The sequence below is a fragment of the Chenopodium quinoa genome, unplaced genomic scaffold (assembly GCF_001683475.1).
Source record: "Chenopodium quinoa cultivar QQ74 unplaced genomic scaffold, ASM168347v1, whole genome shotgun sequence".
Classification (NCBI taxonomy): domain Eukaryota; kingdom Viridiplantae; phylum Streptophyta; class Magnoliopsida; order Caryophyllales; family Amaranthaceae; genus Chenopodium; species Chenopodium quinoa.
Window position 1 is genome coordinate 5,717,488 of NW_018743920.1, and position 16,588 is coordinate 5,734,075.

General features: G+C 33.9%; 2 protein-coding genes and 1 pseudogene across 3 annotated transcripts; 1 reads left to right on the top strand and 2 right to left on the bottom strand.

The window, feature by feature from the left end:
- Positions 1-3,841: 3,841 nt before the first annotated feature.
- LOC110688130 (coatomer subunit zeta-3-like) lies at positions 3,842-8,169 on the bottom strand. The gene is made up of 6 exons (XM_021864819.1): positions 7,991-8,169; positions 7,433-7,592; positions 5,885-6,032; positions 5,703-5,780; positions 4,458-4,542; positions 3,842-4,184 (listed from the first exon to the last, which is right to left on the bottom strand). Exons 1-6 carry the CDS (start codon positions 8,012-8,014, stop codon positions 4,125-4,127), a joined length of 555 nt encoding a protein of 184 aa, XP_021720511.1. The 5' UTR covers positions 8,015-8,169; the 3' UTR covers positions 3,842-4,124.
- Positions 8,170-9,501: 1,332 nt separating this feature from the next.
- Positions 9,502-13,647, top strand: LOC110688131 (mitochondrial carrier protein CoAc1-like). 2 transcript variants are annotated; one of them, XM_021864820.1, is made up of 6 exons: positions 9,502-10,109; positions 10,684-10,769; positions 10,879-11,086; positions 11,209-11,341; positions 11,681-11,865; positions 13,222-13,647. In XM_021864820.1, exons 1-6 carry the CDS (start codon positions 9,924-9,926, stop codon positions 13,441-13,443), a joined length of 1,020 nt encoding a protein of 339 aa, XP_021720512.1. In that variant the 5' UTR covers positions 9,502-9,923; the 3' UTR covers positions 13,444-13,647. The 2 variants fall into 2 exon arrangements, with proteins under 2 accessions (XP_021720512.1, XP_021720513.1); XM_021864821.1 differs by having other exon boundaries at positions 10,037-10,109; positions 10,722-10,769.
- On the bottom strand, positions 13,538-16,221 carry LOC110688132 (annotated as a pseudogene).
- Between the last annotated feature and the right edge of the window lie 367 nt (positions 16,222-16,588).

A 16,588-nucleotide genomic window follows, 5' to 3' on the forward strand; every position in this document is an offset into this window, starting at 1 on the left:
AAGTTTATAAGATGTATATAATGCACTCCAAACGCTTGGCAATAGCAAAGTATGATTTTATATATTACTAAGAAAATTCAATGTGAATTTCAACTATCTAATTTGATTAAGGTCTTGAGAGATAACACCTATGACTTGAGACAAATTTTGGAGTCATAATTGTCTTTGTATGTCTACACCCAAAAAAAAAATGGCTTTGTTCTTATTTATAAGTTGGTTTAAAAATTTGAACTCAATCTGACCCACCTATCATTTAAATGCAACTGTGATAATTTTATTTTAGTTGGCTTTATTGGAGATTGCAACAGCAATCTTTAAATATCAGCCTAGTGACACAAAATTGAGTATCAACTAGGTGTTATAACGTTGACATGTAAATAGTTAGTGTGAGCAAAAAGAATCTAAAAAAATCCCGGAATTTTCAGCCAAAAGAACAAAAAGACAATTATTGGAATAATTCTCTACATCCACCGTAAGAGGCCAAAGAATCTTCTTAAATGCAATAAAATGAAGTAAATAATGTGGATGTTAATTACCTAGTGCAATAAAATGAAGTAAATAATAATATGGACGTTAACTTACTTAATTCTCATAAAAAAAAAACTTATTTAATTAGTTGTCGTTCTTATTATTTAAATTGAAATTTAAGACTAAAAATCAAATCTTGTTCTCGTTTATAAATTTATTTACATCAATTATCAATTAATATCAATATAATGAATATGTATACGATTGTTTGTTTTTTTTTTTTTTAAAAAAACATGTATACTTAAATAAGGTCCTGCATACAAATTAAATACACAATAAGTTAAAAAAAAAAATATCATAATTATTGAGGTATTATGCAAAAAAAAAAAACATAAAACGTGCTAGCCATAAACATAATTGATCTCAACACATTACATATTTAAGGAAAGTCCACCGACCATTTGATTATAGTTTTGGACACGATAGAGGTGGAGAAGATATGGACATCAACCAATTTTCATACAATAAATTTATTGCTAATAAAAGAGGAATCTGCTAATTTTAATAAATGCAATGCATTGTACTCTTAGTGTCTCTCTTTGTTTACTCAATAATACCTAATGTGATTATTAAGTATTGGTTTAATTTATCATATGCTTTGAGCTATGTGATGGTTTTGACATTACACCATATTCATTGAAAGAGTCCATCTCAACAATAAATAATTTGACTTGCGTAATCGCTGTGATTAAAAATACTAAATAAGTGATATTGATGTCTTTCTTTATTGTTTGAGCACAATAGGAGAACTGTTAAAAAATTATAGGGTCGAAATCTTTTTTTTTTTATTTTTTTTTATTTTTAAATAAAACCCTTAAATTTTAAAAGTATATGAAAGGTTTTGAAAATTCCATTTTTATGTGTGTCTACTTATTTTTTCCATATTTTATACTTGATGTAATTTGACTTTTATACTAATCACACATTTACTTTTCTTTAAAGGTTTTTGTACTTTATATTCAATACTGTATAATTATATGATATCTTGTTAGACTCGTCTCAATACTATCACAATACTTTGTATAAATTACTAGTTAAAATTATTATATTTTTTAACATTGAAAATTAAACATATTAAATTGATGGTATAATTTGTGTCTTGTCAAGAGTGATAAATAAAAAAGTTCTTTAAAATTAATATTAGTATATTGCGTTAGATAGATCTATAGTTATAGTGTTATACCAACTAAAACTAGCTTTTTAAAAAAAATATACGTTACTTTTCTTGTAGATGAAGCTATGAAGGTGATGTAAAGGTGGTTCTTTGTCTCTTAAGAGTAAGTTAGGTGAACCAAAAACTTAAGTAATGTTCGTCATTGTTCTTTATTTGTGTCAGTCCTTTGCTCTTTTTCTCTTACGGTGTGTATTAATGCTTCTTTCTTTGGCCACGTAAATAAAGACTAACTTTCTTTATTTAACTATTGTAGTTGTCAATGCCATATTTGCTTGCGGCTATATTATGTACGTGTTTGCCAAGAAATCGAGGATCGGAAATCAGAGGAGGCTAGCTCTTATAATATGTTATCTTCATATGAAATACGGTGCTTTGGTTTGATTGTATAGTATGATTTGAATCTTTCTTTTTTTTTGAGCTAACTAAGCATAGGCCTAGAATTTTAATTAATTAATTTTACAGGGATAAATATGTATTTGTCGTATATAAAAGCTTTACTAACTAGTTGTCTAGTTATCATGTCAAAAAATATACGTAGTATTAGAATTTCGTTAAACTAGTATTAATGTGTAAAATTTTGGTTTCCATAATTTAAATTAATACGAAAAAGGTCTTTAGTATAGAGTTCATGAAAATAATAAATTTTTTTATTGTATGATCTATTCTAACAATAAAATAAATGATAATATAGCTATAATAAACCCTTAAAATAAGGTTGAAAAAACAAGTTTTTTGGGTTTGGGTCGATTTTATAAGAATATAGAGATGATCATTGGGCGAGCCGGGTCAGGCTGAAACTAAAAAATTATGCCCATTTCTCGGGCCGGGCCAAAAAATAACTAAATATGCATAAAAACGCATTTTCAAACCCGCCAAAAAAATTAAAATTTTGGGCCGGGCCCAACCCAATTTCGGGCTGAAAAATTCTGCTCGAAACCCGCCCAAAATCAAGCCGGGCCGGTCCGGGCCAACTTTGATCACCTCTATAAGAATATACCCTATATAACTTTAAAGACTTGAACCTACCCACCTCCATCCATAAAATACAAAAACATATACTCGCTCTATCCCTGAAAGTATGCACCAAGTACTCTTAACAATATATATGCAAGTATGCAACATAACCATTAAATACGGTGCTTACTTTTACATACAGAGGGAATGTAGCCCCAGGAAGCCATTATTAATTTGATGTCATTCTAAGAAAATTATGATAGTAGAAGTAGCGTATCCAAAAAGTAAAGGCTTTAGGATATGGGATATGGCCTAATGTGGTGGCACAAGTGTAAAAGTAAGAAATCTACCTCTTATAAGTGGCATATTAATTCCTATTAAAGAGGTCCCATACTCCTATTAAACATATTCGTAAATGCATTCTGTTAATTGATCAATGCCTTATTCCTTCATTTAAATATCAATGTCATTCGACAAGAAATTCAGACATTGAAGAGGTTTGAGGCTTGAATAGAGTTGGGTCGATTAAATCACCGAGTATATAGGTAAAAGAGGCCTTTGTGCCGCATAGAATTTGTGCGTTAGAAACTATTGAGAAAAAATACTCCAGGTGCAAAGTTATTAGGGACCGTTTGGTTGGGGTTAATAAACTAAGGGAAAGGGAATGAACATGCCTCATTCCCTTGGTTGTTGTTTGTTTGTCACATTTTTATTCCCTTCACCACCTTGCCGGAACTCACCGCACCTCTCCCCTCTTCGTCCGGACCCGTCGCACCTTTTCCTCTCCTCGTCGGAACCCGTCACACCTCCCCCTTCCCTACCCAAAAAACCTTACCCTGTTCACACAAACCCTAGAAAATCACCCTCCTCCCCTTAAAACCGTCGACCATCCCTTCCCCTACCAAAAAATCGGACTTTCCCACCGCCCAAGATTCCGACACAAACCACGAGCGAGCAGCAATTCGCAATTTCCAAGTTCTAAGGTTCGCGAATCAGCCAACGGTTTTCAGGGGAGGAGGATGGTTTTCTAGGGTTTTGCGTGGACAAGGGAAGGTTTTCGGAGGAGGGGAGATATTTTCGAGCGGCGGCAAGGGGTGGGGGAGGTGCATAGACGGGCGGCGAGTTCCGGTGAGGTGGTGGCTAGGCGGTGGAGTGGCTGGAAAAGTGTGCAAACCAAACGGCCTCTTAATGTAACCAGGACATAATTTTTTATATTGAACCGAGTTATACACAAAATGGTACATCAACGAATATACTTCTCGCTAGCAAATCAATATTCAAAGGTTTTGCTAAAGAAAATAAACTCTTCCAACAAAGTGTTAAAATGAGCTAAGCAAAGCTAAATGATCATATCAGCTAGAAAATCAGCCACACAACAAAAACTGCAACAATTTGGCATTATGAAGCAGGGGATTGCCAAAGAATCCAAGATAAGAGTAAATGGCTGACAATATATTTATTGTATAGATTAGCTCAAAAGAGATCTTGTCAAGTGTTCGCGAGCCAAAGCCAGTGCTTGAGATATGGTCTGCAGATTAACAGGAGAACTTTTTGTCAGCCTTCGATCAAACGACATGTATATATGAACTATGTATGCTGTACATATTATCCCACAGGTACATTTTGAATTGTCTGGAAAGTTACTGATTTCTAATGCATATCCAGAGGGACAAATTATCATTCACATACTAAACATACAGAAGCACATGAAAAGCAAGGGGAAGATAATGACGTCTAAATGAGATAAATTACTAAAGAAAAAGAAAAAGAAAAAAAAAAAGAAGCCAAAATTCAATATCACCTGCTCAGATAAGGGTGCAGCAGGATCAACACTGCTGGTTGCAACTTTATTAGCAATGACATTACCATCAGTCTCAAGAATCATCCTGCATTAGGAAATCTAAGATTGAGCCCGAGAGAACCACAACAAGCATGATAAAAAAAAAAAAACTATAATATTTTTATAATAAAGTTTAATGTCAATTTTATAAGAAAGCATCTAAGGCAGCTCCAAAGACATGCAGACTTACTAACATGGGATCTTAGTATGCCATGAAAGCATTTTGTTTGGCCACAGGCCCACAAGCCTGGCCTACCCCTACATCAAAACCTAAGCAACGGTAATGGCAAAACTAGAAAATAGGCTTGGGGCTTAGGATTGCACCCTAGATATCTATGATAATATACATTATACATATTGTAAAAGGGCATACCCCCTACTAATTTGCATGGAGATACATGAGAAATACAAAAAAGAACTAGAAGCTCCATAGCCTTTGGTGAACCCTCTTCTTTCATAAAATTTTGAATTACCATGGCTAGTTACATCTAACTAACAAGACCTAAGAAGATACAACAAACCTGTGCTTACCTGATAATACGTATCTATCAATAGTTGATCAAGCTATTACTATTCTGACACGAGAAAATGAAAATGATTCTGTGCAACAGATTATTATTGCACCTGGTGATTCCTAAAATTTGTAACAACTTCCCAAAAACATGTCATTATGTCAATACGACAAAGAGTTCCAAAAAATCCGAATTGTTATGGAGAAAATATAGAGCCATATAGCAAGATGAGCAACTACAGAAATAGGGATAACCATGTACCAGAAATTGAGAAAATCTGTACATGCCGCATCATTGTCATGCATACAAAAATAATCCCTAGTTTTCTACTCCTTTTAAGCTGCTGGTGCTTCAATCAGAGCACTTCAAGCAAAACTAATGCACCAGCCATTAAGAATGTACTGTTTATTAACCATTTTGGGGCAGCTACTACAAGAGAACCATATGTCCATATCAACTTAGCAAGTGAAGATGACAGCTAGTATAGGTTAATTCCTTCAACATCAACATGAATATTCATATATCTAAGATATTTTGTTATATTATAGAAGAAATATTGGTAGGAAATTTGGTAGCACAAGAATAATATTACCAGAAAGAAAAGAGACATATCAAAATGAGATCCAAAAAAACAAAAGCAGTTATTAATTAGTCAAAAATCACATGATAATCAAGTGCTTGGACATTATATTACCCTCTGTCAACAATCTCATCGAGGCATAGGAGTATAAGATCCAAATTCTCAAGGGCTTCACTTTTGTCAACCTTGTTCCTGGACATAAACAGCACCATATATAAATGGCCAACAAGCATAAGTTTAATATCAATAAAAAAAAAATACATAGATAATAAATCTATTAGCTCTTAAAAAGCTACCTCAGTAAAAGAGTAACAGCATCAAAGAAACCCTGAAGCACAGCATCCAGAATGAGTTCATTTTCGTCATCACCTCCAGTTACAAAGAAGTGAAGGTCCTGGATGAACTTATAGATGACAATGTTGTTGTCAAACATAGTTATTTCAGCTGGACAATCATGATATATCAGTGACCATATAAGATAATGATAGATCAAGATTATAATAGTTCCAAGGAAAAATCGTAATATTATTTAACAGCCATCGAACTAACAAGTTTTACTTTTTCCAGACATACCCACATGGGTTGCTACATATACCAGAGATATACTCCTTCCAACACAAAATAATTGTCCTTTCTTAATTTATTTGTCCAATATTATCACCCTTTGTTCAAATAGGTTAATTTTCACACATCACAATAGATACCTAAGTTCTACACTGTCTTGATTCCACAAGCCTAAGTGTCAGTGATAAATAGATGTTAACCGCCTGTATCAGTGGGAAAGTGACTATTTGCTTGGGAAGGACAGGAGTTTTCAGGAACTTGGCTTATCTCTTTTATCAATTTGAAGTAAAAAAAAAAAAAAAAAAAAAAAAAATCAATCTAAAGGCTTTTGTTCCCATCAGAGAAGATCAAAAGTTGGAAACCAAAAAAATTACTCAAAGCTAAGACTCCACAGATCATACGGAGTTCCCACAGAGGACAAATTAACCAATCTCTGACCTTGTCTGATGCCCCAAATATTTATCAGTAATAATCCAAGCCAAAACTTTAATCTATTAACTGGTAAAATTTTCAGTATATTTTGGCACCTCCTAGGTAGTCAACAAACACAATGTCACATAGCTTCTACGAGTTACATGGAGACCCAACAACTTTTGTAATTTTTAAAAACTTGAAAACTGACGTTCATTGTAGCCCTGATACAAAGAATACAAGCTTCAAATTAAAAACCTAGCAACAAGTGGTTCCAATAAACCCCAATTTACAATAAATCCTCAGCCATCATCAACTAGTAAATTCCCAAAGACACTTTAAACATTACTTAATTTAGATTAAGATAAACTATGTATGTCTTATTGGTGAAGTAAGGCCGTATTTGCCAAACGTGCAAACACATTCATGAGGAAATCGCTACCACGTTGTAGCACATTCCAAATCCACAGTCTAGCAAAACAGTTAAATTTCCTAGATGCTTTGACTCTAGTCTTAATGCATAATATTAACCGCCTATAATATGCACCAAGGCCCTGGCTCGAGATCTGATTACACAACCTGTTTACATTCTATCATCATTATCTAGAAGGCTAGAAGATTATACAACCTTGAACATAATTTAAATTCCCCATATTAAATTTCAATAATATATTGAGCTGCAGAATCTTTAAAACAAAACTACACTGCAGATCATACATGTTCACAAACAAAATCATACAAACCAAACATAACTTATGAGCTGTCAAACTCGACACCATCAAAATAATGTTTGAGAAATAAACAGATCAAGATTGGACACTAAATAATCTATGTCACAAAATTTTAATCATATAATGATAGGTGGCTACCTTCTGTCCTAGCATTAGTCTTCTGAGTTTTAGTAAACACGGATTTCTCATAGGCCAATTTCGCCGCATTTGTAGACCATTCATCCGAATAATACTTAACAGCTACCCTCTTCCCTTCCGAATCGAGAAGCAGTATGTTCTTCACTAATGGGCATGAGTCCTACACAATCAAATCATAACCAAATAACATCAACTCATGATCAATCACAACTTATACAACTTTTTATCAACTTCTACGTATGCAACGATTCAGTACCACAATGCAAGCATTATTCATCAATTAAAATTGTGAATTATGATTGATTTAGCTACGATGAATGTTAAATCAAACCCTAATCAATGTTAATTACACTCGATTAAAACACAGAAACACGAAATCAGATCAAATTAGGCGTTTTTGTATTGATTAAACAAAAATGGATCAATTAAGTATAATTGTTTTGGGTAGCGCAATATTAGATCAAATCGAAATGTAATGAAATTGCAATAGAAATTGAGCAACAAATGATATAAAAGAAAAGTTAGTAGTGGATCTAGAGAAGGAGAGAGAAAACTCACTCGATAAACAGAGAATGACGCCATTTTCTGGGTGGAATTGGAGATCTGGAACTACAGTGAGGAAGAGCTAACAACGGAGCAAGATCAGAGAAAGAGAGGAAGAGCTGAATGTCGGGGTTGATTTGGGCTTTATAAAATCGAAAGTGAAGCCATATTGAGGAAAAACAATGTTGGGCAATGGGCATGTCCGATTTGAGAGTCGTCAAGTTTGTAACGGTTAGAGGGTGTCAATTTAGGTGTTTAGTTCGGGTTTAGCAAAGTTGAGTCAGGTCGAATTTGTTTTTTAATTTGAGTCATGTTAAATTATTAAGTAAGTAAAAGTATGAAAATTCTAAATTGTACCGAGTATTATGCTTGTTTAACGGGAGAGAAAATAATAATAAATAAATAAACTTATAACTATCTAATGTATAAAAACTCATGGTTAATGGAAAGATTGATAAAATACTTACTACTAACAAGTAAAGCTTTGTGAGAGTGAGGGATAGCTCAAGTGGTTAGAACTTCCCTTACGGTTCTATAAAATTATGGGATCGATTCTCACCCCCCGCCCTTGTGGCTCTCTAAACATAAAAAAAAAAAATATGTAAAGCTTTGTTATATTAACCTTATTTTTATTAATTTCAAAAAATTTAAGTTCAAATAAGATAAACCAGGATATATAAATCGAAAGTAAGGCTACTAAAGTTCGATTTACAATTAAAATTAAGGTCTAATAAATCCAAACAAATTTATTTAAGATCAAATAATCTGAAACATACCCTAAGGTTGGACACTAGCGTATTTACTCATGAACAATTCATAATCAAATCGGCCGAGTTTGATTTGAGCTCGATCAGATTGTTAATGAGCATAGCTTAAGCTTGAGCTTAAAACTAAAGCTCATTATATACAACCTCTGCCCACAATTATGTGCAACAAAAGTAAAATAAGTCTGACTTATTGAACGATATTCGACTTCAAAGTTTAGGGTATCTCAAAAGATGTAATACATATATTTATGGGATTGTTAGTATTGTTGCACACCATACTTCGTATATGTTACATCGTGACCATAGTTTTCAATTGAAAAGTATAGGAGAATTTATACATTACTATTCCACGATTTAATATATTCTATTAACAACATTAATATTTTGGTGACTTATCGTTGGAACATGCTTTATCGAAACTCAGCTTGAAGTTGATTTCTCTTACACCTAACTTGAGAAAGATCATTAAGGTTGAGGTGAGTTCAAATTCGAGTTTGAATTTAATTTAATTAAAGCAAGTTAAATAACGTTAGTATTACTGTTAGTTCAAATTGGCTCATGGCACTAGTACCAGTCACAACTCACAAGCACAAGGCCCACAAATGACACAAGATTCATATATGCAACAATAATAATTGAACAAAAATATAGTAAATCAATATTTAATAAACTACTTTTTAGAGTTGTTAACTCAACAAGTCATTTTTTCCTTTTCAAACTTGATTCATTGATTTCTTTTGGTCATTTGATTTTGATATAATTTGCTTATTTCCAAATCTTCAAATGAGAATCTTCAAATGAGCAATAAGCATCGCATTAATACCACACATGATACGGCCTCAGCTCTATATAAATCCGAGTGCATGTAAGAATTTCTCAAAAGGTTGTTAATACGCTAATCATAAAAGTACAGTAGAATACGAAAGCGCCAAAAAAAGGAAGACCAAAAAAAAAAAGCGTAGGGAAGTTTCCTCCTTCCACTGTATCTTTCCACAGTAGAAGGAAAAGAGGAAAAAACGTGTACAATGAAAAATTTATTTTCCAATTTTTCTGAATATTCATTAAAATACCCCTTTTAATGCGGTTGATTCAGATCAATCAAATCACCCCGGAAGAACACCCAATTCCCCTCTTCCGGCGGGTAATCCCCAGTTCAATTAATTGTTTCCTCAAATTTCGAGATGGGTTCTTCGGATAGTACAACGTTGTCATCTTCATCGGATGTTGCGGGCTTAATTGTTGATGATGATCCTACATTTGTCGATTCTTTGCCTGTTTATGTTAGAGAATTGATTGCTGGTGGTGCTGCTGGTGCTTTTGCTAAGACCGCTGTTGCCCCCCTTGAAAGAATTAAGATTCTTTTTCAGGTTTTTTTTTTTCGAATTTTTAATTTTGATGTTGTTAAATTTATTGGGGTTGTAGTAAAGATTGTTAAATTGGTTTGATGGGTTTAATTGTTGGTTTTGTTGCTAATTGTGTTGTGTCTTTTAGTTGATTGATAAACTTTTGAAATGATGGGGTGAATGCTTTAATTTGAATTGTTTTTGGGATATTATTTGGTGTTATACTTGCTTTAATCCTTCCGTTCCTGTTTAGGACCCATATCAAGAGACAAATTAGAGAGAAATAATTCATAATAAGAAATGAGTTAGATAATTTGGAACACCGAAAAGAAAATTGGTGCTAGTAAAATGGGATGGAAGTAGTAATTTGTGTTGTTGAAGATTACATATTACATAATCTTGAGCAATGGCACTTGTAGAAGAGTATTATGGGGTTGTTGATTTGTTGAAATTAGGCACTTGTAAAGGATTTTAGTTGTTTGGAGTTGATAAAAATTTGATAAATTGAATGAGTATGAACTTGAAATAAGGGGGGCAATGATTAGAGGAACTATTTACTAATTGTAGTGCTTATATGAGATTTTTAACACATTTGTAGACACGAACGGATGGATTTCATTCTCTTGGGGTCTACAGGTCACTGAAGAAGGTGCTAAATCATGAAGGGATACAAGGGTTGTACAAGTAAGGCTTTGATTTATTGGTTTTTTATATAATTTGTCTTCTGTTTTCATTGTTATGTTTGGTTGGTGCAAATCGTTAATTTGTATTAAACTACTCAATTGCTTATTAGAGGGAATGGTGCAAGTGTCCTCCGGATTGTTCCTTATGCAGCTTTGCATTACATGGCGTATGAGAGGTACCGGTTTTGGCTGTATGATAATTGTACTTCCCTGGGGACAGGACCTGTTGTAGATCTTATAGCCGGCTCAGCAGCTGGTGGTACTGCAGTTTTATGCACATACCCCTTGGACTTGGCGAGAACAAAGCTTGCTTATCAGGTGCCTATCCTACATTTATTAAGGGTCATGGCATTCTTATTGTTTCATTACTGGAATTTGAGTTTGTAGTTGATTGGTAATGTGTATTTTCATGGCTTTTGTCATCATTTATCTGGTCTAAGGTAGTGGACAAACGGTCAACTTTCAGGAGCAGTTTGAACTGCAGCAACTCTTCTCCATCGTATAGTGGAGTAAAAGATGTATTTAAGCGTGTTTACAATGAAGGCGGTGTGCGCTCCTTGTATCGTGGCGTGGGTAAGTACTTACTTAGGGGAACTAAATCATTTTCAGTGCTTGCATTCTAGAGGGTTCACTGTGATTGTTGCTCTTATTGTCACGTGTTCATTGGATTTTCCTATGCATATGAAAATTCTCAGTCACACACTCTCACAGTCATACCTTAAAGCATAAATTTTATGGCTGTTTAGGTCAGTGTTTAGTTAATAAGAAGTTATGTCTCAAAAAAAAAAAGAAGTTAATAAGAAGTTAGGAAGGTTTGTTTTCACCCATGCCATGCTATCTTTTTTGCACATAATTACATAGCTGTTACTCTTGTAAGTACTGTATATGCCATGTGACATACTGTTTGAGCAGGACCAACACTTGTTGGAATCCTTCCATACGCTGGTTTGAAGTTCTATATATACGAGGAGCTCAAAAGAAGAGTTCCTGATGAGCATCAAAAATCCATTGTATTAAGGCTTTCTTGTGGAGCTTTAGCTGGCTTATTTGGACAAACCTTCACATACCCATTGGATGTTGTTAGACGACAAATGCAGGTAAATTTCTCAGTGTCCTCGTTTTGCCCCCCCTTTTACCTCTCATTTCATTTTATATTTATTTTTAGGTAAAATGCAATCCTCTATTTTTTTATCATCTATTTAGGATTTTTTTCAGTGGACTAGGAATCCTAGCTACATATTTCATAATGTACTTATATCTGGATGCTTAATGGTCCATTATATATTTCATTGGTTGGGTTGCTCAGCATCTTTGGATCAATTTTTTTGTTGGAATTTTTTTTTTTTTTAATTTCTTTTTAAAAAATTACTCAATCCTGCATGTTCACTAGGGATCAATAACACATTGCATAGGATTGAGTCTGGGGCTTCAATTACTCCCAGAGCCTGTCAATAAGTTAACATAAACATTTTGCAGTAATGGCTGTGTAGTTGATAATTTGATATATCAAGCTATGTGGCAAACCACTCCCTTTGTCTCTAACTGTTTGCTCTCTTTTTTTTTTTTTTTTTTCGTTTTGGTAGTCTCCTCGACACATTTTTTATTTTTAATTACATATTGTTGAAAACTTAAAAAATTTGATTTATTGAAAAGACATGTAACGAAGAAAATAACGAGTATCATGGATAATTATTGTCAAAGTTGATGAACTTTGACCTTATAAATAGTGAATGGGGCAAATCAGCTAACAATTTGGGATTGAGGGGGTAGCACAAATTTTGAAGGAGATTCTCAATGAGTTGATAGTTTCCACATTGATTTCTAGGAGACGTGATGGGATTAGTCATGTGAAATGATCCGTGTCTGTGCCTTAATCAGTTTCCTTCAATACAAGGTCTTTGGATATGCCAAGCTGATTGTATTTAGTCGTGTTGAATTGACATGAGAATGATTGTGCGAAGTGCCATCCATGTCTCTATGAGCATCATACTTGTCATCTTTGCGCTCATTTGGCTGTTCCAATCCCTTGCTTTCAGCAAAATATGGCCTTGTGCTCTATTCTCAAACCTTTAGCTTACAACATTTAATCTTGAGTTGAACTGGTACGATGACAAAGAGAGTTTCACACAGCTATTTATGCAAACTACAACTGGGGCAGTGCGTGTAATTAGTTTTTTTTTTCCGCATGATTGAACAATTAGATCTGTCATTTACGATTTACTGCTTGCTATTTCATATGGATTCTGGCTCATATGATCAATTTGGGTGAATCAGATGCATGTTTTTTTTTTCCCCTCCTTTTCCTTTCATTTTCGTGTGTGATTTTTCGTGCTAATTAACCAACTATCACTTTCTTTGGATGAACATCCCTTAACAAAAATGTACTATGAAAAAGAGCCTACCTGTGTGCGTATGACTCGATAACTGACTTTTTAGCTAAATGTTGACTGCAGGTTGAAAATTTGCATCAAGGTGGAGCAAGGTATAAAAATACCATTGAAGGTCTTAAGGGGATTGTTCAAAGTCAAGGATGGAGGCAGCTGTTTGCTGGTTTGAGTATTAATTACATCAAAGTTGTTCCGTCTGTTGCCATTGGTTTTACGACTTATGACATCATGAAGTCTTGGCTGAATCTTTCATATCAGCATAAGCGACAAGGGATATCTGGTGGGTGAAACTCAAATCAAATCTAACTAAGACAGCAAGGTAAGGTAGAGGAGGAGAGGAGGAAATGTGAGTCCTCTGATTTGATGACTTACACGTCTCATAGAATAGAATTGACATGATAAGATTGATGTAATTTTTTTGCTCATAACCTTGAGAAAACTCGAATATTGATTTAGTACAGATGATTAATATATACTTCTACATTGATTTGACTCAGATCTCAAATTGAATGCCTAATTTGTACAGAGCTAAATGCACTCTAGACTTCACTCAAGATAGAAAACAGAGTAAAAAAGCATTTGCTGAACTTAAGCTTAGTTTTAAACTTTTAACTATCTAGACTTTAGGATAACAAAAATAGTTACGGGCTGTAGAATGTTGCCCCACACTTGCATTTCCAACTAACTGGCTCATAATTTGCATACTGTATTCCCAAGTGGCCGCCGCTTATTGTGGGTAGTGGCCACAAGGGTTGCAACCATCACATTTGTGGTTGCAATTCGGGGGTCTTGAACCCAGTTCGTTTCTGTAGCTTTTTGCTTCTGATAGCTTCTGTAAATCCTGCAGAAATGTTTATTATTGGATGTTAATATTCAAATAAGAGAAAGATAGAGATAGATTTATAGGTAGAGAGATAGAGACAGAGAGAGAGTTTTATACCTCTATTGAACTGTAGGGAGCTTGTGAACTCTCTGGACTTCCACCAGTACCTGAACACAGAAGAGTTCTAGTTAAGGGTGATTAGGTTTGATTGGGACGAGCGGAATGTTGGAAACTGATTTTGGCACTCCTCTTTACGATCAGAGCATTAAAACTATGCTCTCAGTGGGAGTGCCAAATTTTTTTCCTGAAATGTAGATTTGATCGTAGTTCTTGATACCGTTATTGTTACTACAGCAGTTTTTCTTAACAAGTCAAAATGGTGATGAAAGAACATACAGTAGGTACCTGATATCAGGGAAGAAGAATCATGGTTTGTAATCAAAAGCCTACTAGTTGCAGGAACCCAAGCAACAATTTGCAGAAGTAACACAACTGTGCTAAACAACTTCGTTCTCATTGATCCCAAAAACTCAAATGATAATTTTTTTCTTTTTTAGAGAGAGAAAGAGAGAGTAAAAGATGATTCAGATCACTTGGAGTTGAACAATGTTATGCATGATTTCATGATCATTATATATATACAGTATCTATCTATATATAAAGGTCCCAAATTTCTGCCAATAAGAAAAAACACTGAAAATCCAGAGAGAACCCTTAAGTTTACTGGCCTTTCTTCTTGCATTGGGAGGAGAGAGAGAGAGAGAGAGAGAGAGGGGTTTGCTTGAAAGACAAGGGATTGTTTCTTATTTATTTTTTCTACTGATATACTGATAACTCTTCTTATATCTTTGACAACACACTTGCAGAAAAGACAGATTCTTTATTTTTCATTTTTTTAAGCTTGGGTAGCTTTGAATGTTTGATTGTCTAATAAGATGGCTCAAATGACAGCTGCCATTTATGGATCTGAGAAGTGAAAAGGATGGGAAAATGGGGATGAGTCCTACAAAATCTCTGGAATTGTTAAGAGTAGGTAGAGCATAGGGATCCTTGACTGCAGTGCCTTTTCTCTGTATTATATTATTTGGTTCCTAGAAAAGGTAAGAGATCTTCAGTTGCAGAATCCTTTCTTCTTCCCTTATTTATTGAATCCCAATTTATGATTCAGTCACCTGTTTTGCAGGTTTCTTCTTCATAGCTTCTTTATTTATTAAGTTTGTTAGTCCTACTGGAGTACTCTTCCAGTAAACTCTCTCTCCTTCATAAAAAAAAAAAAAAAAAAATTAATTCTTTTGTGTGCTGTTAGAAATTATTAGCAGCACATATTCACTATCACTATGTCTAATGTTGCTCGGACTCAGATTCGGCTATTTGAGATGAAATCAGGATTCCGAGTATCATAGTACAATTTGTGATGTTCGGAAAATTTGTTATATGTCCTGAGATGGAACTAGGATTGTGATTTAGTGGTTGAGACAATGTGATTATTTATAACAAATTGAGGTTTAATGAGGGATGGAATTACATGACGTGACTTGTTATACTGCATTACTCAGAATTATATTGAAAGTCATTTGTGTTTTTTGAGAGGTAATAGTGCTGACAGATTTTCTGATTTGAAACTGGCATGCTGCAACTTATTTCCTCTGGATTTATTATTTTTATATCAGTTTCTGAAATTCCATTTCAGTCATGCAGTAGGCTGAGATTGGAGAGTGACTATTGATCCTTACCAAAAAAATAAAAAAAAAATTAAATAAAAAATACTGTTTATGTGTAGTGCTGCAGTTAATCACTGTATTTCGTATCTAAGAAGTCTAATGAAATGTGAGGTTTCATACATGTAAACTTCTATCATGTTTCAAAAAAAAAAAAAAACTTTTATCATGTCTCTACTTATCCAGCTGACGTGTGAGCCAACCTTTACAAAAAAACAGAAAAAATAAAATTCCTGAATGCTTGCATAGGTAGTGCAAGCACTCATAATACGTTTCTCTCCGTCTGCTATTTACATGTCTGAATTCCAATTTGGATATGTCAAAATATTACATACAAACTTTATGCAAGGATAATATTGTGTTTTTTTTTTCGCACATTTTTCTCATACTTCCTCCGTTCTTTTTCTATCGCATCACTTACTAGTTTAGGAAGTTTACTTATTATTGCATCATTTCCTTTTTATGATAAAAAATATCTATGTTCACACTGCAAATACCCAACATACCCTTATTTTTTCACACTTACTTTTTATTTTATCTTACATTCCATGGACAATTTTGTATTTTTACGATTCTCTCTCTTACTTTTTTCCACTACCAAATTTTGTCTCCAAAACCCTATGATGCAATAAAAAAAACGGAGAAAGTATTACGAATATATTTTTTCTAGTAAGAAGGAATTTTGTATGCCTAACAACTATGCGTCTGTGCAAACCCTAGAAAATACGGAGTAGGTGTACAAGGAATGTGGGGAAATCTCGTGAAGGATCATAACCAACGTGACAACAATTCTTAGCCTCTAATCAGTCCATCTTAAACTTATAACACTAGAATTTGGGCAGTGAAACAGCTTGTATAAATTGAATAATCTCCAATAAACATGAAGCTTAAA